The following is a 24,351-nucleotide window of genomic DNA, read 5'->3' on the forward strand; positions in this document are numbered from 1 at the left end:
TTCTACATGATCTCACAAATACCATATTCTAGTAAAGATGGCATAATGGGATATTATTAAATTGTTGTTGTTTGCCTACTGTAACCAACGTCAAATGTTTAAGCTAGAATAAATTATAAATCAAAGCTGAAATATTTCTGGATAAAATAGTGTTAAAATTATTTTTATTATATGCCATATCCTGATGAAAGTGGTACTCTTCTCAAAACACTGCTCTTGATTTCTTCAAGGTGTCCATACTTTACAGGGAATGCAACTAAATCAAATGTCATGCTGACATTGCAGTGCCACCAGTGCAACATAACTTTCTCTGTCTCCTTCCTGCACACAGCCCTTGGCGTTCTCCCCAAGCCCCAGATATTTCTCAGCCTTCTGGAACAGGTTTTCTGGATCGTAGGGGGCTGCAATGTGGAGGGGATATTGTCCCATCCCAGTTTCACTGACAGAACTAATTCTGTTGATGGATAATTTTACCCTCTGTGCTCAGGGTCCAGGAAAGACACCCCAAAACCGATGTATTTTATTTAGGGGGAATTTGTAATAAGCTCAAGGAGAGTCATAAGTGACCGGGGTAACACAGTCTTAGGGATGCAACCCAGCTTTTACAGAGTCCATAATCTCACACAGTCCAAGAGGCAGTGTTTCAAATAAGAAATACAACTTTATTGAGGGAAAATAATCCACACACACGTCCCTTCACTCCCATGTACAAAAAGCTAAAGGAATGAAAAGGGGAGAAAGGTGGATAGATATGAAGCTTTGCTGAGGGGATAATATATTACCTGCCTTGGATCTTGAGCCCAGTTGGAGAGAAGTCCAAAATATTTATATCCCGAAAACAGCTTGGGGGGCAGAAACCCAAACTAGAACCCAAAGTCACCTTAGGTGGGTTTTAGATAGTTTGAGATTGGTTTGCCACGTGTGGAAAGAAAGGATCGAAATTGAGTTGAACATAAGGGTTGATGACACAAATATCTCAGACAAAGGGATTAACCTACTGGCTCTTAAGTCTTTTGCCTTATCTTGCACAGCTAGCCCCATGCCTTGGCCAGAATTCCACCACCTTCTGCAAGCACAAAGGATGGGCTAGAAAATTCCAATGATTTAATCAAAATGGGTGTCCTCCTCCTCTGCTAGCTCTTCAAGCCTGCAGCTTTATTAAGATGTAGTTTTGCAAGTTTCCCAGTGTAGAGAGGGTCAGCTTCCACAAGGATCAAATACAGGTCACCCAGCCAGTGTCCACTTTAATACAGGTTTGATATAAAATATTAGGGGTAGATCAGAGCCATAACAATGTCCTTCACTGGAGCCTGGCAAAGTATCTCACTTGTTTTACTACATGCAGCTTTTAAACTACAATTAAGAGTTGCAAAATAGTACCTTTGCTTAGGGCATGACATCACCTCCGATCCATAGCCGCTGTATCTTTGAAGTGTGGTTAGGGCATCTCTTTTCACTGACCGGGTAAATCCATCAATAAACTCCCAATCATACTGTAGTCCCATTAGTCCTCAGGTGCGAAATATCACTGTCGCAGCAGTTCCAATATAGGCAGTTGTCATGTCAATGTCTCCTCTCCCCCATTCCTCTTGCAGTTCCCAAACAAGCTGATGTCCTTTTTTCCCCCCAGAGCATTTTTTGGAGTAGTGCTTTGGCCCAGTGGCTCAGCAGTTAAGACGCTGATTCTCTTGATTGCAAGACTGGCAGGTCAGCAAGTGCTGTGTGATGGGGTATGCCCCCATCACTAGTCCCGGCTTTTGCCAAACCAGCTGTTTGAAAGCATGCAAATACAAGTAGATAAATACGTACCACTTTGGTGGGAAGATAACAGCATTCTGTGCAGTCATGCTGGCCACATGACCACAGAGTTGTCTCTGATAATGCTGGCTCTTTGGCTTAGTAACAGAGATGAGCAGTGCCCCCTACAGTTGGACATGACTTGACAACTTTGTCAAAGGGGAATACCTTTACCTTTACCTTTTTTTGGTCGCAAATGAGCAAACTGCAGCCTGCTGTGAGGCTGAATACTGTCCCCCAACACTTGTACTTGCCCACCTCTTGTATGCTACCTAGCTGATCTAGTACATGCTGATGTGACCCTACATTTAACCTATTTATGTTGCCATTTTGAAAACTTCAAATGCACTTGTATGCCTTAGAATCATAGGGCCCAAACAGACAGGCCAAACTCTAATAACCTGTTGTACGCCGCTTTGATTGCCTGGCAAAAAGTGGGATAGAAATAAAATTTTTATTTATTTATTATTTTATAATAATATAAAATAAAGCTGCTTCGGGTCACTTTGGATGTATGCTGTTTAAATGATGCATGCATCCTAAGAGCCTGGCAGCTGTGTCAAAGGCACGCTCCAGTCTTAAGGACTGAAGTGCAACTTTAACGCAGCTTCTGGCCTCTTATGATGTGTGTGTCATTTAAACAGCATACCTCCAAAGTGACCCGAAACAGCTTTATTTTGGCGTGTCTGTTCAGGCTCATAGACTCATAGAATTGAAAGGGGCGTCCAACCCCTCAGTAAGTGCAGGATCTCCAGCTACAGCATCCCCAGCATGTAGCTGTCCAGCCTCTTTCTGAAGACATCCAGAGAAAGACACCTCACCCCCTCTCTAGGCAATTGGTTCTATTGCTCTCACTGTCAAGACATTCCTTGCAATGTTCACTTGAAATCTACCTTCCTTTTACTTAAGACTATCAGACCTAGTTCTACCCTCTGAGGCAGCAGAGAACAAGCCTGCATCTTCTTTCACCCCTCAGTCTTTTCTTTACCAAGCTGAACATGCCCAATTTCATAGGTCATTCACACATTGTTTTTTGTAGTGGAACAATGCACATAACCTCACTCCCACTTTCCAGGTTTGTTATTCACATTATGGAACGGCATCAGTCCACATCTCTGCGAGTGTGGAGCTGGAGGCTTAGGTGTGGTGTGGTGCCCCCCCATTGTTAGGCCTGGAGCTTGTCCTCTTCAGTCTGGGGTGGGGAAGATGCCGCTTTCTTCCCAGGAAGTCGCCAGAAGCCAACCTGGAGCAACAGGTGTGAAGGGAAAGAGGAAGAGGAGGAGGATCTCCTCATATGACCGGCCAGAAAGAGCCAAAGGAGTCAACGGTGTGAATGTATTCAAAAGCCGTTCAAGGTATGCAGAGTTTAATTCAGGTCTACTCACTGTCGGCGATGCAAATCTTTTTTTTAAACTTGGGGAATGACCCAGTATTGATTATCCTGGGTTAAGTGAGTTTTTGGCAGCCCCCCCCCCCCAAAAAAAAAAAAAAAAACCTGGGATGGATGTGAACAACAGTGATTCAATCCAAATTTATTCTGGATTACTTTCACTATGTGAATAACTCTCTAGTTTATCAAAATTCTTTTGAATTCTGGGGTGGGTTGTTTTTTTTTTTTTTTTTGTCTGTTTGAATTTTGAATTCTATGTTCCAATGGGTTAAAAAACCCTCCTAGTCTTGTATCATCTGCAAATAATATAAATAAATGATAAAAATATTGAAAAGTGTCAGCCCCAGGATCCGTGTGGCACTCTGTTTGAGACATTCTTCTGATTTGAAGCACAGCCACTAATGATAACACTCTGAGCAAAATTTTTCAACCAATTGTGGATCCTTCTGATGGTGTTTCCATCTATTCTATATTTAGTCAGTTTGCTAATCAAAATATGGGAGACCTTATGTAGTGAGGTACTCACCCAGGTGGAGAGAGCTGAGGGGGCTAAGGGCAGCCAGGTGGTGGAGGTTGAGGGGAAGGAGGAAGTTAGCCCAGAGGTGGAGCCAGTGGAGGAAAGAGGAGGAGCTGGAAGGGCTATAAAGGAGAAGGGCTGAGGCGTGTGGGGAGGAAGGATGGATGCGGAAGAGCTGGTTGGGCAGTAGCGGCCGGAGAAGGGAAAGAACAGTGTTTAAGGAGTCCAGGGAGGGACGGAGTGCTGGTGCCTCTTCCAAGAAGGGCCCAACACACAAGGCGGAGGCCCCAAGGAGAGGGGCGGCAGCGGAACCCTCAAGAGGAGGGAGCCTGGACTTTTGCTGGTCCTGGGGAGGAGACAACCAGAGATCTTCAGGACTTGGAGGACGATTGGTGGGATCAAAAAGGGAGGCTCTGGGAAGCAAGCCCTGCCTCAGTGGGATGTTGGGAAGGCTGACTTGAAGACAGGACTTTATGGTTTGAGTTACTATCTTCTGGACCCAAAGCTATTTTCTTATTAAAAGTACTGTTGTACCATACATGCCTGAGTAAGTTTGTTGTGCATGTGGGGAAGACAAATTAGGGGAGGAGTCTGTTTCCTTGCAAGATGGAGCCCCAATGCCAGCCCCGCCCACACCTTATCAAATGCTTCACTGAAATCAAAATAAATGACATCCACAACATTCCCACCACCTACTAAACTGGTGACCCAATTAAAAAAAATATATAAGTTTAGTTTTTGTTCTTGACAAACCCATGCTAGATCCTACTGATCACTTCATTGTCATCAATGACATTGTTGGACTAAGACTCTGGAGACCAGGGTTCCAATTCCCAGCTCAGCCATGAAACTCACTGGGTGACCGTGACCAAGTCTCGTGTTCTCAGCCTCAGAGGAATGCAATGGCAAACCTCTGAACAAATTTTGCCAAAAAAAGAAAGAAAGAAAGAGAAAAAGGGGGGGGGGGAGAAAAGAAACTATGGTGCTGTACAGACCAACCTTTTGCACTATGTGCTGGCACTGATTTTAGGGTTAGGGAGTGCACACCAATCACACGCTCCCTAACCCATGATTGTACAGCCCCACCCAAACATCACACATGTCTGTGATGTCACAGCTGCACAGTGTCCAAATGGTGCTGCGTGGCTGCGACGCCACCATGATGTCCTATGGCACTTTGGTGTGTTGCAGCCACGCAGCAAACAGCAGCTGCTTCTAAGCACCCCTTTTTTGCTGCGTTGCGGTACTGCGCCATTTGGTTGCTGCAGTAATGCTACACAGCAAAGAGAGGTGGCCCCAACCCGCCTTTTGTAGGCGGTATGTACCGTGCCAAAGATAGGTTCATATTAGGGTCACCAAAAGTCAGAAATTCACACTACCATTGAAGACTATGGCAATTTGGAGAAGCTTCCTCCTCCTCCTCCTCCTCCTCCTCCTCCTCCTCCTCCTCTCACCCCCGCCACCTCTTTCTCCTCACTACTCCTCCACCTCTTCCCCATCGTTGCTTCCTCCTCCTCCTCCTCTTCCTCCTCCCACTTCATGCTGTACTGCACCTTCCTCTTCCTCCCCCTACCTCACCTCAGTGTGCCCTCTTCCTCCTCCCATGTCACGGTGCACTGTGCCTTTTCCCTCCTTCTCCTCCTCCTCTTCCTCCTCCTCCCAACTTGAGCCGTGCTTTCTTCCTCCTCTTCCTTATGCTGCGCCTTCCTTCTCCTCCTCCTTCTCCGGCCATGCTGCCTCTTTCTCCCCTCTTCCTCCTCTGCCTCCCCATCGACTTGCCATCCGTGGATGCTCAAATCCGCAGATGGTAAGTCCACATACAAGGAAGGTCCACTGTACTCTTTTTGGCCTGTCCCACAATCACGAATTCTAGCAAAACATGGTCACTTCCCCCTAAATTACCAACCACTTTGATTCCAGTTACTGACTCCTCCAAGTTGCTGATCCCCTTGTTCTTTCCTCCACCTCTTGAAAGAGGAAATTATCTGCAAAGCACACCAGGAATTTGTTGGAGAGCCTATGCTTAGCAGGGCTAGTCCCCCAGGAGATATCAGGATAACTGAAGGCCCCAAGAAGTTGCTTCCTGCAGGATTTCTGAGATTTGTTTCAGAAAAGCAACATCTACCCCATTGTCTTGATTTGGTGGCCTGTAGTAAACTCCTACCACAGTGTTGTTTTTATTTCTTTCCCTATTTATTTTTACCCAAATGTTCTCCATTGGTCCAGTTTGATCACTCACATGGACACCTGTACAAGTGAATTTGTGTTTGACATATAATGCTATTTCCACTCCTTTTCTTCCCCATGTATACTTTTTGAACAGATTATATCCTTCAGTTGTTATATTCTAATCAAGGCAGTCATCCCACCAAGTCTCTATTATACATATAAAGTTATATTTACCTTCCTGCACTACGACCTCAAGCTCATCTTGTTTGTATCCCAGACTCCACACTGGTGTATAAACATGTAAAGTGTAACTCGTTCTTATTTTTTATTCTACACTGAATTTTAATGTGGCTCCCATTCTCTCCCTCAATGTCTCCTTTAGAATTCACATCCTTGTGTTTATAGCTTGCTTTGGACAGATGTTTAAGCTATCATATCCATCCCCCCTCCCCCAGGATTTAGTTTAAAGCCCTCTTGCTAGCTTTAGATGCTGGAGCAATTCAACAGAAAATAAACACTTCTCCTTACCTATGTTGCTTATGGCTTATTTATTATTAGGCATTCAGTAAAAACTGCTGATAAAAGATTTGTTAAAATCTCATTTTAAAATTCAGTTTTGTCAAGAAATTGCAGACAGCAAGTGCAGTTCCTAACACATGGCAGCTTCACAAAGCAGCCAGTAGGCGGCATGTCATATCAGGTTGCAAGCAAATTATGTTTTCTTAGGGAAGGTGTGTGATATTTGTTTTGGCTGGACAGAAACTGTAAAAGTGTTGGCAAAGGGCAAATGTTACACCTGTGACATGTTACACCTGTGACATGTAAACTTTTTAATAAGGGCTTTTTTTTTTGGTGGTGGTGAGGATTCAAAGGGAGATAATGTATACAACTTCCTAAGACTCCAATGCATTGGTTTAAAAACAAAAGGAAAATGGAGATCTTATCTCCATTTCTAGTATCAGCCTTACAGGTTCCTGCACTCCCTTTGTCTCTCACTGCAATCATTTAGATCTACAGCAGTACATAATAAAAACACAAGGAAAAGGCCCAACCCATAATCCAAATACAGCCAGCCTCTTTTCAGAGAGCAATATCCTGAAATGTTACAGTTCTGTTTTTTTCTGACTGGCTTCCTGTTTTGCATAGCTTATGTTTCTGAAAGATCTATGCATGGCTTTCCAGTTATGTGTTCTCATTTTTCTCTTACCTACTTCAGCAGCATTTTAATCAAATCTTATTTCTGCCATGGAAGATAGCCAAGGGAGTCTAACAGTGAGTTACTATTATGTTTTTACCATTGTTTAATACTTTTAAGAATAGCTACCTATCACGATGTCTTGCACACAGCAGAGCAGAAAATCCTTTGAGCCTTCTGAAAGATTTAACTGTTGTTTGTAACTGTACCTGGGGAAAAATGCAATTGTAAAGAAAAATATTCATCTTGTGCTTCTGAGTAACATGACTGGGCAGGTTTCATCATTACACAGTAAGATCAGTGTGTAAAATACAAAAATTAAATGCACCAAGTGAGCCTAAATACCCTGAATGCACCAGATTGTGTTTGATCTTCGAGGCTAAGCAGGTCAGGCCTGGTTAGTACTTGGATGGGGAACAGCCAAGGAATACCAGATGCTGTAGCTACATTTGTTGTTGTTGTGTGCCATCAACTCATTGCCAATTTATGGTGACCCTAAGGCTTCCCTACCACTGGGTTTTCTTGGCAAGATTTGTTCAGAGGAGGTTTGCTAGTGCCTTTCCCTAAGGTTGAGAGCATGTGACTTGCCCAAGGTTTCCAGTGGGTTTCATGGCTAAGCCAGGAACAGAACTCTGGTCTTCAACGCCATAGTCCAACACTCAAACCATATACCACACTGGTACATTTCACAAGAAGGAAATGGCAAGCCTCCTCTGAGCTTTCCTTGCCCAAAAAAACTGTATGAAATTCATGTGACCATCCTTAAATCAATAGATTAATTTGTTCAAAATCTACAGATATATACTCTTCTATTGTTCCTTGCTTTACCGATATTGTTGCTCTTTTTTAGTCCAAAGATAACATCTCTTCCTCTAGTTTTGGCCACTGAATTAAAATAATTTTGAGCAAAGCAGTGGGATAGGTTTGGAACTGAACCTGCCTTTGTTACCATAGTGGCAACCAAGAATAAAAAGCCTATCACATTCTTCATGGTTGTACCCTTGGTTTTGTTTCTTGGTCCTGGTAGCACAGTGGTTAAATGCCTGTATTGCAGCCACTCACTCAAAACCATAAGGTTGCAAGTTCAATATTAGCCAGGGTTCAGGCTTGACTCAGGCTTGCATCCTTCCAAGGAGGTCGCTAAAATGAGTACCCAGATTGTTGGAGGCAATTAGCTTACACTTTGTAAACCACTTAGGGAGTGCTTAAGTGAACTGATAAGAGGTCTATTGCTATTGCTATTCCGAGGTCGCTAAAATGAGTACCCAGCTTGTTGGGGGCAATTAGCTTACAGTTGTAAACTGCTTAGACCAGGGGTAGGCAACCTTTTTGAGCCGGGGGCCGGGTTGCTGTCCCTCAGACAACTGGGGGGCCGAAGCCCAAAAATAAATAATTAAATAATTTTTAACAAATTAAATAAATAAATAAACCGGGACAAATGTAGGACAACATTGTCAAATGGTGGACACTTTTTTTTAAAAAAGTGGAGGACACGCAAACAAATTTGCTGATTTTAAAAAAAATGTTAATATAAATGCATGTTTCTGAGGCATCTATAGACAATTGCCCCCCTTGCCCCTGCGCGCGAGAGGCTAAAGGCCCCGGCGGCAATCAGTGGCAGGACCGGGCTGGGGCCGGTCCCAAGGCCTCGCCGGGCCGCATCCGGCCCGCAGGCCGCAGGTTGCCTACCCCTGGCTTAGACACTGCTAGTTCGATATAAAGTGGCATGTATATAAAAGAAGCTGTTTGCATTTTTGTTTTGGTCACTCTGCAGTGCTTCCCAAATTAAGGGGATCCCCACATGTTAAACTATATTTCCCAGAATCCTTCAGCACAGGCCACAGTATTCTTTACTTCAAGGAATTTAAGTCCAACAACATCTGGGATCCCAAGGTTGGGAACTACCATTTTAAAAAGTGAGACCAAAAAATTCTATTGAATTCTGTTCTAGTGGAAGTGGCATGACATTTGGTTCTCCATGCAGATCATCCTGTTCACATACTGGTTTTGCTAGCGAGGTTACATGGGAAACCAAGTCCAACAATGTCTGTGGGGCTACATGTTGTTTTTTTACCTCTGGGAGATGTGAAAAGCATTTATACATCTGGCTAGGGTTTGCAGGTGTCCTGTTTTCTATGGACTGCCCTATATTTAGGGGCTTGAAGTCCAGCACTGCGTTGGGACAACGTGAGATGCATCAAATCCCTTATTCCCCAACTTGCTGAGCTTGCTGACAAGTTGGAGCATGTCCAGAGGAGGGTGATCAAAAGGGTGAAAGGTCTGGAAACCATGCCCTATGAGGAGTGGCTTAGGGAGCTGGGTTTATTTAGCCCGGAGAAGGGAAAGTTAAGAGGTGATATGATAGCCCTATTTAAATATTTAAAGGGACGTCATTTTGAGGATGGAGCAAGCTTGTTTTCTGCTGCTCCAGATACTAGGACATGGACCAGTGGATGCAAACTGCAGGAAAAGAGATTCCACCTCAACATTAGGAAGAACTTTCTGACAGTAAGCGCTGTAGTGGAACACACTTTCTCAGAGTATGGTGGAGTCTCCTTCTTTGGAGGTTTTTAAAAAGAGACTGGATGGGCATCTGTTGGAGGTGCTTTGATTCTGTATTCCTGCTTGGCAGGGGGTCAGACTGGATGCCCCTTGAGGTCTCTTCCACCTCTATGATTCTGTGCACCTGCTGCCTGATCCTAGTAGGAGGGGCAGGATTCTATCCCTTCTTGTCCTCTCCTCCCACTGTTAATTGAGTGCAAACATCTTTGGCACTCTGAGTTCAGAAAACATGCAGGGGTAGCTGTGTTGTCCATTTAATAAATAAAAACAAAAATCCATCAGCGATACCTTTATTGGCCAACAGAAATGCACAATATATTTGTTGAAAGCTTTGGAAGCTTCATGGGTTTCTTTATCAGGCAAGATGTTGCAAACCAAACAGGAGGGGGAAAAACCAATTGGAGATGTTAGTCAGATGCCTGCATGTTGTTTCAGTCCTAATAAAGATGTTATGATGGAGAGGATATCTTTTGCAGGCAGGCTCCTCCTCCTCCTGTCCATGTGGCAATAGGGAGATTTTCAAAGTCAAGGAAATTTAGAGTCCATTTGCATCTCAACAGTGACCCCTCTTTTGAAATCCAATATCTCTCTATTCCATTAACAACAGTGACCTAGAAGTCTGTTTTCTATTTTTAAAGGAGGTCTTTCCTTGACCTCAAAGGGTCCATGGAAGCCCAGAAAGTGATTTTTAAAGTCCCTATGCCCCCCCCCCCCCGAGAACATTTGGGGGTGGAAAATGTTGAAAAAACATTTTTTTTTTACAATTTTTGATGGAACGGGGTAAGCACATGCAACCTACGGGCCAAACTTTCCCCACTACTGATCTATACCCTTTTTATAAAATTCTGACTTGTCCTTCCATTTTATCTGAAGATTTTATTTCTAGTTTTCAAAACATCATAATGCAATCTAGTAAATCTAATTTGTAAAACACATACAAAAGAGGTAAAATAAAAGATACCAAATTGTCCAGAACTGAAATTCTCCTAAAATTGTTTCAGCTAAGTCCTTATATTCTTTCTTATGAACAGAGGGAAGAAAATGGTGACAAGCAAGTGGGAGATGAAAGTTCAGAAGAATGTAAAAATCCAAGAAGGATTATTTATTTTGCAAACGGTGAATCTATGGAGGAGTACACTACTGAGGAAGAAGATGCAGAAGAAAACAACCATGAACCCCTTCTTGACACTGTGAGATGATGATGATGATGATGATGATGATGATGATAATGATGATAATTTAAATATATGCTAGCTTTTGATTAAAAAAAACAAGGAACCTAACAATTGTAATAAAAATGTATCACAGTAACATGGTACAATAGTTAATAAAATCTTAGTAAGGTAAATATAACCAACAGTCGAAACTGCCTTCTGTAACATACTGAAGGGCCTAAACAAATGATTTTTCCCCCCTAGCATTTGCTAAACTCTGCAGGAATTAATCTGGGGAAAGTATGAGGGTATCACAAACGAATGATCCTATTCTTTCTTCACCAGTCATCAAAGGGCAGAGGCATTCAGATTTAGGCCTCTAATGACAATTTTAAATTGTGAGCAAGGCTTAAAGGGAGAATGCCAAGTCTTCAATCTCATTTTGGTCTATGACCATAAATAAATGTTGATGATTTTGAAGTCTTCAGTCTAGATTCTATGAGGGATAGAAATACATCAGAATGGTTGAAACTAAGGACTTACGAACAGCATCCTGCTGTTCTGTTTCAATCGAGCTAGTTCAAGAATGGAAACATACTGGTTTGGCATCATTTTTTAATATGCTTTCCACCACAATAGCACTTTGGCGATCTATGATTGAGTTATCTATTTTTTGCACTGCCAAACACAGCCTGTGTGAATGTGCTGTTCTCCCCCCCCCCAAAGCATGGGGCTTTTCAGCTTCAGGAAGTTGTTGGCAGCTGTGATAACTGCTCCTACCCCTTACCGAAGCACGGGATTAATATGTGCACATTCACACAGGCACCATGTACTTGAAGAAGCTGCCAACTGCCTTCCGAAGCTGGCTGCTGTGTGAACTGTTGACTACATGATTGCTGCGAGGATCATGGGGGAGAGAAGCATATACCACATGACTGCCTGAGAAGTGGAACTGTTGCAGAAGGGACCTATTGTATGAAAGCAGTAATGCAATAGCAGTGAGACTGAGAGCCTAGACTGCCTGAGAAGTGGAACTGTTGTAGAAGGGACTTATTGCACAAAGGCAGTAATGGAATAGCAGTGCAATCAAGAGCCTATTGACAGGTTTTGCCCATCAGTAAAAAATTTTGGACAACAGTAACAAATGAGATGCAGGGCGGCAGGAGGAGGGACACAATGTCATGTAATAAGTACCAGCCAAATACACTTTTATCCTGTTGAAATTTAGATTTGTCTGGCAAAGTCCTAAAACGACATATAATAGATGGCTGAAGACTGAGAAGAGGTCATAAGGAAGACCTGCCTCTGCTCACTTTTTGTGTGGCAAAGGTGACATTAGCCCAGGATAGGCCACTGTGAGGGGCTTTAGGGGGCATATTAGACCCCTCTAGAGACCTTAGAAGGTGGCATGTCTGTAAAAAAACTAATCAATTTTTTTGCCCCTCAAATGCCCCCACTCTCTAAAAGTGTGGGGCATTTTTGCCATTTTTTAGGGTCCCCTGGCCCATTTTAGGCCCAAGAAAGGCATTGTTTAACATCCTGTTTTAAAAAAGGCCTTTCCTGGACCTAAAATGGACCGGGGGAGGCAAAAATGTGGTGGAGATGCCTGCACACCCTCAATGGAGCATTTTGGAGCAAACCATTTTTTGAAACATTTTTGAGCCTTGTGACTAAAAAACAATCATGGGGGGCACATCTGGTCCTCAGGCTACAGTTTGCCCTCTCCTGTTTTAGTGAAATAACAGGAACAAACAGATAAGCAGAATCTGCCTTCACCTCTTGCTTACTATGATGGATGAGAGAATGACAGTGGCAGGGAGCAGCTGCTCTTACCCTGCCTCAGTTGATTACCTGCCTTTGTACTACTAAATGGCGATATACATAGTATGGGAATAGATTGAATGGAATTGTAGCTTTATCTCTTCTATTCTAAAATCTCAGGATGCAGTGGGTAGATGGTAAATGAATTAATTATTCCAGGAAGAAATTTAGCTTTAATCTCTGCTGTGCTGTTTTAGCCTGGGAGTGTACTCAGGAAAATTGTGCATATCTTTGTGTCTGTTAAAATGTCTTGAAAAATGAGATTGCAGCAGAATTACAATTTTGATGTAGCAATAACCCATTAAATGCTGTCTATTAATTGGAGAGGCAAGAGAACCTTTGGTGCTTTAGATGTTTATGGCCTATAGTTCCCATCAGCCCCATTCCAACATGGCCAGTTATAACAGTGAGACTTGTAGTCCACAACAAATCAAGGGCAAAAGGCTCCCTACCTTTACCCTTAATAACATTGCAGTGGCCACACAAACATAAGTTTCTGTCTTGTCCCTGGTAGACCTTTGTCTTTGTTTCATAGGCCACCCTCTCCTGGGGTAGTTATCTGAAACTCTGGGTACTTCGAATTGCAGCAACATCTTTTTTTAGTAAGTATATATATATTTTTGCTATAGTTTGTTTGGTGGTCAGACTGGTAGAGCAAGACATATTTTTATTATTGTTGCCTTGTGTCTTCAAGTTGTTTCCAATTTATGGCGGGTAGGACCCTATCATGGGGTTTTCTTGGCAAAATTTGTTCAGTGGAGGTTTGTTATTGCCTTCCACTGAGGCTGAGAAAATATGACTTTCTCAAGCTCACCCAAGAGGGTTTCATGGCTGAGCTGGGAATCTAACCCTGGACTCCAGAATCACAGTGCAACACTCAAACCACTATGCCACACTTTGTGACTTGTTAACACATCATTAGTAACTACTGAGAAACATACTTTTTCTCAAATTACACAATTATAGCACCATGACTCTACTTTAACTGCCATGGCTATATCCTGTGGAATTCTGGGGTTTGTTATCTAGTGAGGTATTCTCTGAGTGTTCTGAATATCTTTCCCTAAACTCCAAACTGCAGGATTCTATAGGAAGCTGCCATGGCAGATAAAACAGAATAACAGCACTCTAATCATGTAGATGGAAGATTATGGGTGAGAAGCTGTGTTTTTTCTCCCCAGCAATCAGTCTGTTTATTTTTTCACCAATCAAACAAAAACCCCAACACCTATGAGGTATATAGTATGGGAGTAATCATGTGCTACTTCTGTCCAGCTAACAGCCATTAGATAAAATAATATTTATTTCTGGACTTTTTAATGCTAATTGGTTTATTGTCCTTAAGACCTCATTCCCACTTACTAATAATTCAGTTTGTGATCAATTGAAGTAAAGTCAAAATACCACGAGATGGGGAAACGTTCCCCAAAAGTTCTAAAAAATAATGGAGGAGTAGCTGTAAAGAGGGGGAGCAGAGTGGTAATGGAGCCTGCAGCAGTGTGAGCAGCCCAAAAATGGTGCTTTGCCCAGGGAGAAAGAGGTTCAAGAGATGGGCAAACACAGGTAAAGTTTTTTAATGTAGGCTTGACCACACTTAAGAGACCCCCCCCCCCGATGATTGATGATTGCGTCACAGGGGACCGAGTCCAATCCGCATCCCATTCACAGTAGCACTTAATTGATTTATTGCAAAAGACACGGGGAATTCTGCAGATCTGAAAGACATGCTTTAAACGGGACTAGCACTGGGGGCCCCTCGACAAACTGTGTCAGGGATTCTGTGCAAGTGCAAATAAGGCCACTGAAACCACCTCAAACTAGTTTGCAAACCAGTTTATTATGTAGTGGGAATGAGGCCTAAAATAAAGGTTCAAATTTTGTCCAATCACTTTTACAGCTTGTGAATTCCTTGGTGGAAAGCTAGCCACGTTCCTTGGACTCACTGAACCCAAGTATCAGTACGCAATAGACGAATACTACAGGACACAGAAAACGGTAAATGCCATTGAGTCGCCCAGTGGAGTAAAAAGCATTTGGCATTTTATGTGATGTCCAGGCTTGTTTGTGTTAATTTTAAGATACATAATAAGTTCTGGAATATCCCAGATTTACCTAGACAGCAAAATAATGGGAAATACCCAATGGACCTGAAAGAATGACCCTCATTGTGGTTTAATTCCACAAATCAGCTGAATGCTTTTCAACCAAGAAGACTAAATATTTATAGTCATATAAATATTTCTTGTCTGAGACATACTAGGCAAATTTGTGGAATAACACCTCTTTTTGATACATGTGGAGAATTGCCCTTCGGCACAACTTGTGCTGAAGTTGTGGGGAACGTTTTTTTTTTTTTTGGTCTTGCAAGTTTCCCTAAATTATTGATATAGGCTCCTTTTTAGAAAAACAGCAACACTGATCACTGCTTTTCTGATCATTGGTCATGTTGGCGGGAAATGGAACACCTATGGGCCACAATCTGTAGACCCTTGTTCTTGACATGGCTTTCCAACTGAAAAAAGAGAAGTTATAATTCTGACAGATACAATTACATGTAACATATAATTTGTCCCTCATTTGTCCAGCTTTTTCCTAGGTAAGTATAGGATTTCAATCCACATGGTGCACAGTGACACCCTACTACTCTTCCAGACCAGTTGATACTGATTCACCATTGGACCATTTTTTAAAAAATGCTAACACTTTCTATTCTTAGGCCAGCATTTATTTAATGCAAGCATCCTCTGTAGCTAATTTAAGAGCACTTGAAACTCCCAGGGAGGAACATCCAGGAAAGAGTCTGACGGTGTGTGTGACTAAATGCTTCCATTTTTGTCTATCCTCAATTTACTCCCCATCAATTTAACTCAGTAATGACCTTCCATATTAGTGTTGCTTGAGAGTATGAGCAACTCTACCTAGAATTTCAGATTTTATCAGTTCCAGCAAGCAGTATAGCCAGTGTGGTTGCTATATTTTAAAAAGAAAGATAGAAACGAGAAAGGATACATTTACCAACAATTTCAAGCCACCAATAGGATGGCACTCTCCCTTTAAAGACCTCTGATATGTAAGCTGTGATAATTGCTACTAGAAATATCCTTAACCTTCACTGTATTTAAATAACAACAATTTTGCCTTCTCTTTACTCCTTTCTCACCTCTTCCAAGAGCCACATCACTCACTCTACCAAGCCATCTTGTTCTCTTTCCCACATGCAGCCTCAAGCTGCCTCAGCCCCCTTTACTTGGCTAGCTTGCCTTTCCCTTCCAGGTCTCCCTCTCTTCTCCCCCACAACTCTTGGGGATTATTCAGACATTGGTGTTTTTTTAACAAGTCTATCCATTCAACAACAGAACAATACACAGATTAATATGTAAATTGCTTCCTCTCAACCAACAGTAGCCCACTCTCTTCATGCTACATTATCTGAAGATGCCAGCCACAGTTGCTGGTGAAACTTCAGGAATAAACTCTTGTAGAACATGGCCTCATAGCCTGAAAAAACCCACAAAAAACTAAAGATAGAGTAGATGATACTAATGCATTCAAAACATGTTCAAGATATGCAGTTTTATCCCAGTTTATCCCGAGTCTATTCACATCAGTTATTCACACAGCTAACAATGCAAATCTTTTAGGAAAACACTTTGTCCCAACATCAGTCATTTCACAAAGTTTTTTGTGGAGATAAAGTGGAAAAGAAAGCCATAAAGGTAGTTTTGAGCTCACTAGAAGAAAAGCAGGATATAAATGCCACAAAACTATAGATATGCATACAGTGATAAAGCAGATAAAAAGAATAACCGGCCTGGGGGGGGGGGGGGGGAATCCTCTGACATGTGCATGTACTATTTTTTATCAGGCTTACCGGGGAATGATTATAGAGTAGTCATTGCACAAAAAAGAAATGCATGACGATGGTTGAAGTCCCAGAATATTGATCCTATCGAATTACCTCCTTGGAACAACATATTGTTCCTTTCTTTGGTAATATTTCAAAGAAATAAGTGCAAACTGACCTGTTCACCTTGCAATTGCTGAGAATCATGTTACCATCTGCCATGTTAAATGGATGTTTTGTCAGAGGCTAAGCTGTTCAAAAGCTTGTCCTGATGTCCTCTGGTGTGAGAAAGCTGATCAGCAAGAAACATGTGCACTGAATGCAGTCAGATGGGGACAGAATGTTGTGAAGAGTAGGGAGAATAATTTTCTGGCTGTGAAGCTCTGTGGGAAGTGATGAATAAAGACTTATTTGAATCTGGCCACATTGAGGCATTAAAGAATGTTAGCACTCAGTCCCCACCACAAATGTTTCATGTTGGTGTTACTATATGTGACATGTTTCAGTTGGACTAGAGCTCTGGATCACTTCTTACAAATGGCATGTTAATGGGAAATTACCTGTACCGTGTGGGAATGCATAATATTGAATGTACTGTTAGAAAACTAGCTATCATAGTTTTTTGCCTTCTCAGCAACCCTATTCAGCAAATAATCCTAGTCAGTTAGAACTGCAGAAGTGAAATTTCCTTGATCCCATACAGCATGGAACAAGACACTTTTCCAGCTCTGAGAATTCCCTGTCGGCATGACATGGTCTGGATACCATGCCCTATGAAGAGTGACTTAGGGAATGGGGATATTTAGTCTGGAGGAGAGAAGGCTGAGAGATGATATGATAGCCCTAGTTAAATATTTTAAGGGATGTCATATTGAGAATGGAGCAAACTTGTTTTCTGCTGCTGCAGAGACTAGGACACGGAATAATGGATGCAAACTACAGGAAAAGAGATTACATTTGGAGTAACTTTCTGACAGTAAGAGCTGTTTGACAGTAGAACAGCCTCCCTCGGAGGTTGGTGGAGTCTCCTTCTTTGGAGGTTTCTAAACAGAGGCTGGATGGACATCTGTTGGGGGTGCTTTGATTGTGTATTCCTGCATGGCAGGGGGTTGGACTGGATGGTTCTTGAGGTCTTTTCCAACTCTATGATTCAATGATTCTATATTTCTGCAACGTGTAGCCCTGGGGGCCTCATGTGACCCCCTAAAGTAATTTTTACAGATGTTGACCCCACCTCCAGACACCCAAGAGTGCTCTTTTCCTGACTAAACAAAGGGATGAATTGCTTCATCTGGAAGCCTTACAGCGAGCCCTTCTCCACATGGTTTAACTTAACGGAAAAATGTTTTTCAAAACAGAAGTGGACATCTGACCACTTCCAGGTGGTTGTTTTTGTTTTTATTTTTATTTTGGCTTTTTGCCAGTCTGTGAAGCCCCTGAACTCAGCACAGTTGCCTACCCTTGATCTGTGCACTCCCTGCATGAATTCAAATACTGATTCTCAAGGTTTCTAAATTGTGCAGGGAGCCTGCATGATTAGAGCTGGTCTCCTGTGAAAAAAATTGTCTCCTGTTCTGTACAGGGCTGTAGAGTCAGACTGCAGCAATGGACTTACTCTTATGCTTTTGCTCGCTGGTGTGATTCCAGCCATACATATCTAGGATGGGAATCTCTGCTACTGATTGGAAAATGTCTGCAGTATTTGATAAAAAATCAGGTACAAGAGGCTGTTTGAAGTCTGACAAGCTGTTGCATGGAATGAGCTCTGCTTTGCAGGCCACAAAGGTGCAGCACAGAACTGAGCTGTGCTTTGCAGGCCAAGATGCTTTTTGACCAGACTTATTCCTGAGTATACATATATGGAATTGAGCTATATTTTGTATGCTTGGTGGACAATTTGGCTATTATTGTCAGTTCACTTACAGTTTTTTTGCTTTTGTGCATATTCTCCAAATGGGTCATATCATCTTCAACTTTATAGGCTGCATCTTTGCCTAGTAATATTAGTGTAAAAATCTTTGGAAAGGTTATAATAAGTTCTTGCCTACAATCTTTCTCTTCTGCTTTTCTCAGACATGACTAAAGTAAATTGGTTTTGTGCAATGAATCATTTATTGTCTGGAATTATTTTTCAGGAAAGTGAAAGTGATGAAGATGGTGAAGAGATGCCAGAGATGGAGGTGGTGACTGCTACAAATGAAAAGCAACACCTAGAGCCACAGAGCCTAAGATATGGGTCCATTAATTGCAAAGAGATGTCTGTATTTTCTCAGGAAACTACGGTTACAAATGTAAATGAGCTTGGAGATGGCAATCTGACAGGTCTAAAATGAGTCTTTCATCTGTGCCTTAGCTCTTATGAAGAAGGGAAAGGTGTCAGTTGAGTAATTAAACAAAACAATTCTGTCTACTGGAAAACAAAGACTGCATTGTTGAGTCACTCTGGCCTGCTCAAAATGTGGACATCTTGAGAAAAGGATAAACTATTCGAAGCTTGGGAACATGTTTTTTGGGGGGATACAACCCTCCAGAATCTCCTTTTTGGCAAATTGTAGTTACAAGCTCTGAAATGGTTAGCAGTTGAAGAAAGTGGATGATGTTAAAGCATTGGTATTCAAATAGGGGTTTGGTAAACTCTGACAATCCTTGAAAGCTCATTTTTAAATGAAGGGTTCCTCATTGAGAAGACCAGAAATGGCAGTTAAGAGTTCCTGAAAGTGTTTTCCTCAAATCTGTCACTTAAAAAGAGATGAGAACCTCTGCAACAGGGATGGAAATCATTCAGAACTCTAGATGTTGTTGAATGTAAGTTTCCAGGATTCCTCACCACTGCTCCTGATGTTTAGAGCTGACGGGATTTACAGTCCAATGATATGTAAAGGACCTCATGATTCCCACCTTTGCTTTACAACAAGGGCGGGCAACTGTGTGGGAGACAGAGACCAATTCTTGCCCCCCAGGACCAATGAATGGCATCCTCAGAGCAAGACCGAATACCTCTGTTTTCCTCTGAAGTCTCCCGAAAACAATGACAGGTAGTGACAAAATGGTGAATGGTGAGGAATGCTGGGAGCTGATGTCCAATAGCAGCTAGTACAAGGTTCTGGAATACTTGTGGGGAGTTATTTTTGTCTAGCTTCATGCACTGAGGAGGGTTTATGTGTTGTATGTGTGCGAATGGTTCCAGGGAAAAAATTAAAAAATGGAGATGGGCTACAACCCATGGACCACACTAAATGCATGCAACCCATGGACCACACTAAACCTTTGTCCATAGCCTTCCAGGCATTTCGGACTTTGGCTCCCAAAATCCCTGACCATTGGCCAAGACAGCAGAGGCTTTTGGGAGCTGAAGACCAAAACATCTGGAGGATCAGAGCTTGGGAATCACTTTACTAATTTATTTTGTTATCTCTAACAGTGATCAGATATAAGGGGCTATTAAAAGCCTATGACTTGTTAAATGGAACTGATCTCTGATTTTCACTTTAAGAAGCTGTTGCCCAAGAGCTTACTCTTAAGTGAATATTCAGATAATTGGCTTGTGGTTTGTATGATCAGTGGGAAGATGCTCAGATAGGGAAGAATTACATTTGTCCCTCACCACCACACCCTTTCCAAGTTGACTATGCCAAGGAGGAAATGTTGAGTGTATTCTACAGTACCATTCTCAGTTCAGACTTGAGTCCTTTTCTCACTATACAGTTATAGTGCCATTGTCCACTATGAATCTCGTGGCAACATCCTGTGGAATCCTGGAGTCTAAATTTAAGAAGACCAAGAAAGCTTAACTATCTCTCCAAACTTCAAATTCCAGGATTCTACAGAATGCAGTCACGAGCATTAAAAGTAGCACCATAGCACTATAACTGTGCAGTGTGAGATGGTGTGACAGGACCAGGAGGGCTAATAAGGATCTTGCACAAACTGCAGATCCTAAAATATGCTGCAGAATTATTTACAATATGCCTCAGTAAGCAAGCTGATGGGCAAAAAGATTTACAGACATGGGAAATGCCCACAAACTTTAGGAAGTTGGTTCTTTTTCTGCCCCGTTTAAGCATGGAGATAACAAATATCCATCAGAAAAAAATGAAACACCATCGATTATGCTGGCCCGGGTGGATATGAGCTGAAGTCCAAAACAACTGGAGGGTACCACACTGGCAAATATTGAAAGTGGAATATGTTTTTCTTTCCTTCTGTTGGCAGTTGCTAGTAATATATGTATGTATCACAGGTTGTTCTAAGTCAGCATCTCTCTATAATGTTGGCCTATAAAACATTAGGGCAGATTAACTGACCTTGGAAAATCTGGGAGGTAGGAGCTACAGTCTCTTGGGGATTCTAGGAATTGTAATTCAGAAAGGAATATTTCCAGCTCTACCAATTATGGATAATTTCCTAACTGAATAGGAAAGTTTAAACATTTGTTATTTTGTTGTGTGCCTTCAAGTCATTTCTGACTTATGATAACCCTAAGGCAAACATGGGGTTTTCTTGGCACAATTTGTTCAGAGGAGGTTTGCTGTTGCCTTTCCCTGAGGCTGAGAGCATGTGACTTGCCCAAGGTCACCAGTGGATTTCATGGCTAAACTGGGAATCAAACCCTGGTCTCCAGAGTCATAGTCCAACACTGAAACCACTATACTATGCTGGAAAGTTTAAGCATAATTATTTCAAAACAGAAGTATAACTGAAATCTCTGATTCCACTCCTAATGGCTAACATGTATCATAATAAATTAGTTTTGACAGTGCCACAAAGGCCTTTGTTTTCATCATAATCTAGAATGCCTTTGACATTGAATGAACAAGGAGGGGACAGAGTAATCGCTATTACTTTAAAATTATTATCCTAAATGTTTGAAAAGAAGTGTAAAATATAAATACTGAATGCTTTCCATAGGACACAGCTCTGCTTTCTATCACTGGAATATTACGCTGATATTATTTATAGGGTCATCATAAGTCAAAAATGATTTGAAGACACACACAATAACAGTGGAGACTGAGCCATGTTACTTGAGGCAGTCTCAGTGACTTTCACCACAAGATGGCACTGGTTAATAAGCTCCAGTTTGATCAGCCTTTTAAAGTTGTTCAAGATATGATAATCATGGATAGCTAAGGATAGTCCTGGAAGGGGGAAAATCTATGTAGCTGGGCAAGTAGGCAAACAGGCTAAATGCTGTATTAAGCTATGGCAGCGGAAGCTGGGTTGAGCATTACCACTAGGTGAAGAGGACTTTCTCCTATTGGACAGCGTTTGCATTTTCCTCTAGTTTCACCTGGCAACCTTCATAGGACCACACCATTAAAACACCAGTTAAAAAGGTAAACTTTTTAAAATGATACAGTGGGCCTTTGGTATCTGCTGGGGTTTGATTCAAGGACTGCCTGGATACCAAAATCCAAGAATACTCAAGTCCCATTAAATACAATGTAACTAAAATGGTCTCTCTTATATAAAATGGCAACATCAAGGTTTGCTTTCTGGGAATATATATATAGTTGTAAACAGTTGACTTCATGGATAAAGATTCAGTAGATAATTGTCATAGAGCTGAGAAGATACACTATTTCCAAGATGTATTTTTAGTGCAGTTCTAGAAGAAGCCATCAAAATGGTTGCATATTGTCACAGGAGAACACTTATCATTTAAAATGGATTAGAAGGAGCTAATAAATCAGCTGCTATTTTTCTATGCTAGAACAGGGTTGAGAATTATGCAGCTTTCTAGATGTTAGATCACAAGCCATAGCCACTCTAGGCAATGGAAAGGCAAGCTGGAAGTTGCAATTCCACAATCTGATGGGTTAAACAGTTCCCTGGTGGTTCTGGGAATCTAAGGCATTGAAAGATGCATGCCAATTAAGAATTCAAAAGGTGCAGGTTTTTCACATTGAAATCTGTTGTTATGGTCAATATTTTAAATGCATTTACTTTTTAATCTGATTTCACCACCTTGAATCCCACCCCCAGTCACATAAACACACACACACACAGAGCTTTCTTTTAAGATGCCGTAGGATACTTTTATTTTATTTTTTTGCGAGAGACTAATACAGCTACTCCTCTGGAAATTATTAAATCCATATCAAAGAAAAGATGGCTGTATCACAGACATCTGTGGAGAAACATGCTGTCTGTGAAGAAGAATGCTGCTGCTATGGTATACTATAGGTTACAGGGACTGGAAGCCTTGCTGAGTATAATTCCTCTTTGATAGAGGCACACAAGTGTGCAAGTCTGGCAGCTGACAGGTTATCAGGTTCCTGTGGGGATTACATTTGTTACCCAGAGCAAGAAAGTGAAAGCTAATTTTTTTAAGTTGTCAAGGCTTGAGTCTGAAATATTCTTATCATTTTGTTCAAATTTTCTTCCCTCTCTAAGAAGGCATCAGTGCACAGAGAGAACTTGGCATCCATGGGAAGAAGAGTACTTTATCTGAACCATGATAAGAGCTCTGTGTCAGGGCACTGTTTCACATTTCAAGGAGAACAGTAAGATCCAGATAGGTCTAAGGGTTCACTCTTGACTACACCCAAGGTTAAACGGTAAAAAAGCAGAGAATTTTCTCAGAACAGCATGCTTTACTGAGATTCTTTTCTGTCTTGTCTGTGCCTGAGTTTTCAGGAGTTAAATCACACTTATTCTCTTGCATAACTGGGTGTAGTTCAGGGTTGGCACAAGCATTCTTTTTGTGCTGAACACTGACCTATGTTAGTGGTCCAAGATAAGCTTTACTGGAGGTAAATGGTGCAGCCAAAGGCTCACAATAGGATCATAGAGTTGGAAGAGAAGGACCATCCAGTCCAACCCCCTGCCATGCAGGAACTCACAATCAAAGCACTCCCAACATAAGACCATCCAGCCTCTCCAGATAAGAAGGCTCCACCATTCTCCAATGGAGTGTGTTCCACTGTCAAACAGCTCTTACTGTCAGACTTTTCTTCCTAATATTGAGGTGGGATCTCCTTTCCTGTACTTTGAATCCATTGCTCCATGTCCTATTCTCTGGAGCAACAGAAAACAAGCTTGTTCCACCCTCAGTATGACACCAAATATTTAAACATACCACCTCTTAACCTTCTCTTCTCCAGGCTAAATATACCCAGCTCCCTAAGTCTCTCCTCTTAAGGCATGGTTTCCAGACCCTTCACCATTTTGGTTGCCCCCCTCTAGATATGCTCCAGCTTCTCAACATCCTTTTTGAATTGTGGTGCCTAGAACTGGACACAGTACTCCAGGTGAGGCCTGACCAAAGATAATAGAGTGGCACGATTACTTCCCTCAATCTAGACACTATGCTTCTACTGATACAGCCTAGAATCATACTGGCTTTTTTAGCTGCTGCATCTCATTGTTGACTCATGTTCAACTTGTGGTCTACCAGGACTCCTAGATCCCTTTCATGTGTACTGTTGTCAAGCTAGGTGCCCCTCATCCTATATCTGTGCATTTCATTTTCCCCCCTGCCTAAATATAGTACCTTACATTTCTCTTTTTTGAAATGAGCACCCCAGCTCTTTCTCTAATGGTGTCCAGCATCCTCTCACAGCTAACGATAGAACTGGGCCCCCAGATTAATTCTACCTGGGTTATCCCTGACCAGAAATCAAATTCAGTATGCGATGCTGGCTATATGGAGCCCTGGATGGGTGTGCACCCACCCTTCTGTTATCACGTTTTGGTATCCATGGGGGGGGGGGCGGGAAGTGTTGTACAGAATGGAACCCCTGCCAATATGGAGGGCCAACTACTGGTATATCAAATAAGGCCACTAACACAGATTGACTCTTTAGCTGCATCCATACTGCAGAAATATTCCAGATTGACACAACTTTAACTGACATGGTTCAGCGCTACAGAATTCTGAGAATTGTAATTTGTTGTGAT

The 24,351-nt window shown here is 41.9% G+C and overlaps 1 protein-coding gene across 1 annotated transcript; it reads left to right on the forward strand.

Moving 5' to 3' along the window:
- The first annotated feature begins 7,008 nt into the window (after positions 1-7,008).
- LOC149310648 (protein FAM177B-like) lies at positions 7,009-19,101 on the forward strand. Its single transcript, XM_089528337.1, has 5 exons — positions 7,009-7,145; positions 10,662-10,820; positions 13,141-13,207; positions 14,503-14,600; positions 18,585-19,101. The coding sequence occupies exons 1-5, from the start codon at positions 7,119-7,121 to the stop codon at positions 18,780-18,782; spliced, it is 549 nt and encodes a 182-aa protein (XP_089384463.1). The 5' UTR covers positions 7,009-7,118; the 3' UTR covers positions 18,783-19,101.
- The last annotated feature ends 5,250 nt before the right edge of the window (positions 19,102-24,351 follow it).

This window comes from Sceloporus occidentalis, unplaced genomic scaffold (assembly GCF_023333645.1).
Source record: "Sceloporus occidentalis isolate IW3139 unplaced genomic scaffold, rSceOcc1.0.p SCAF_6, whole genome shotgun sequence".
NCBI lineage: Eukaryota > Metazoa > Chordata > Lepidosauria > Squamata > Phrynosomatidae > Sceloporus > Sceloporus occidentalis.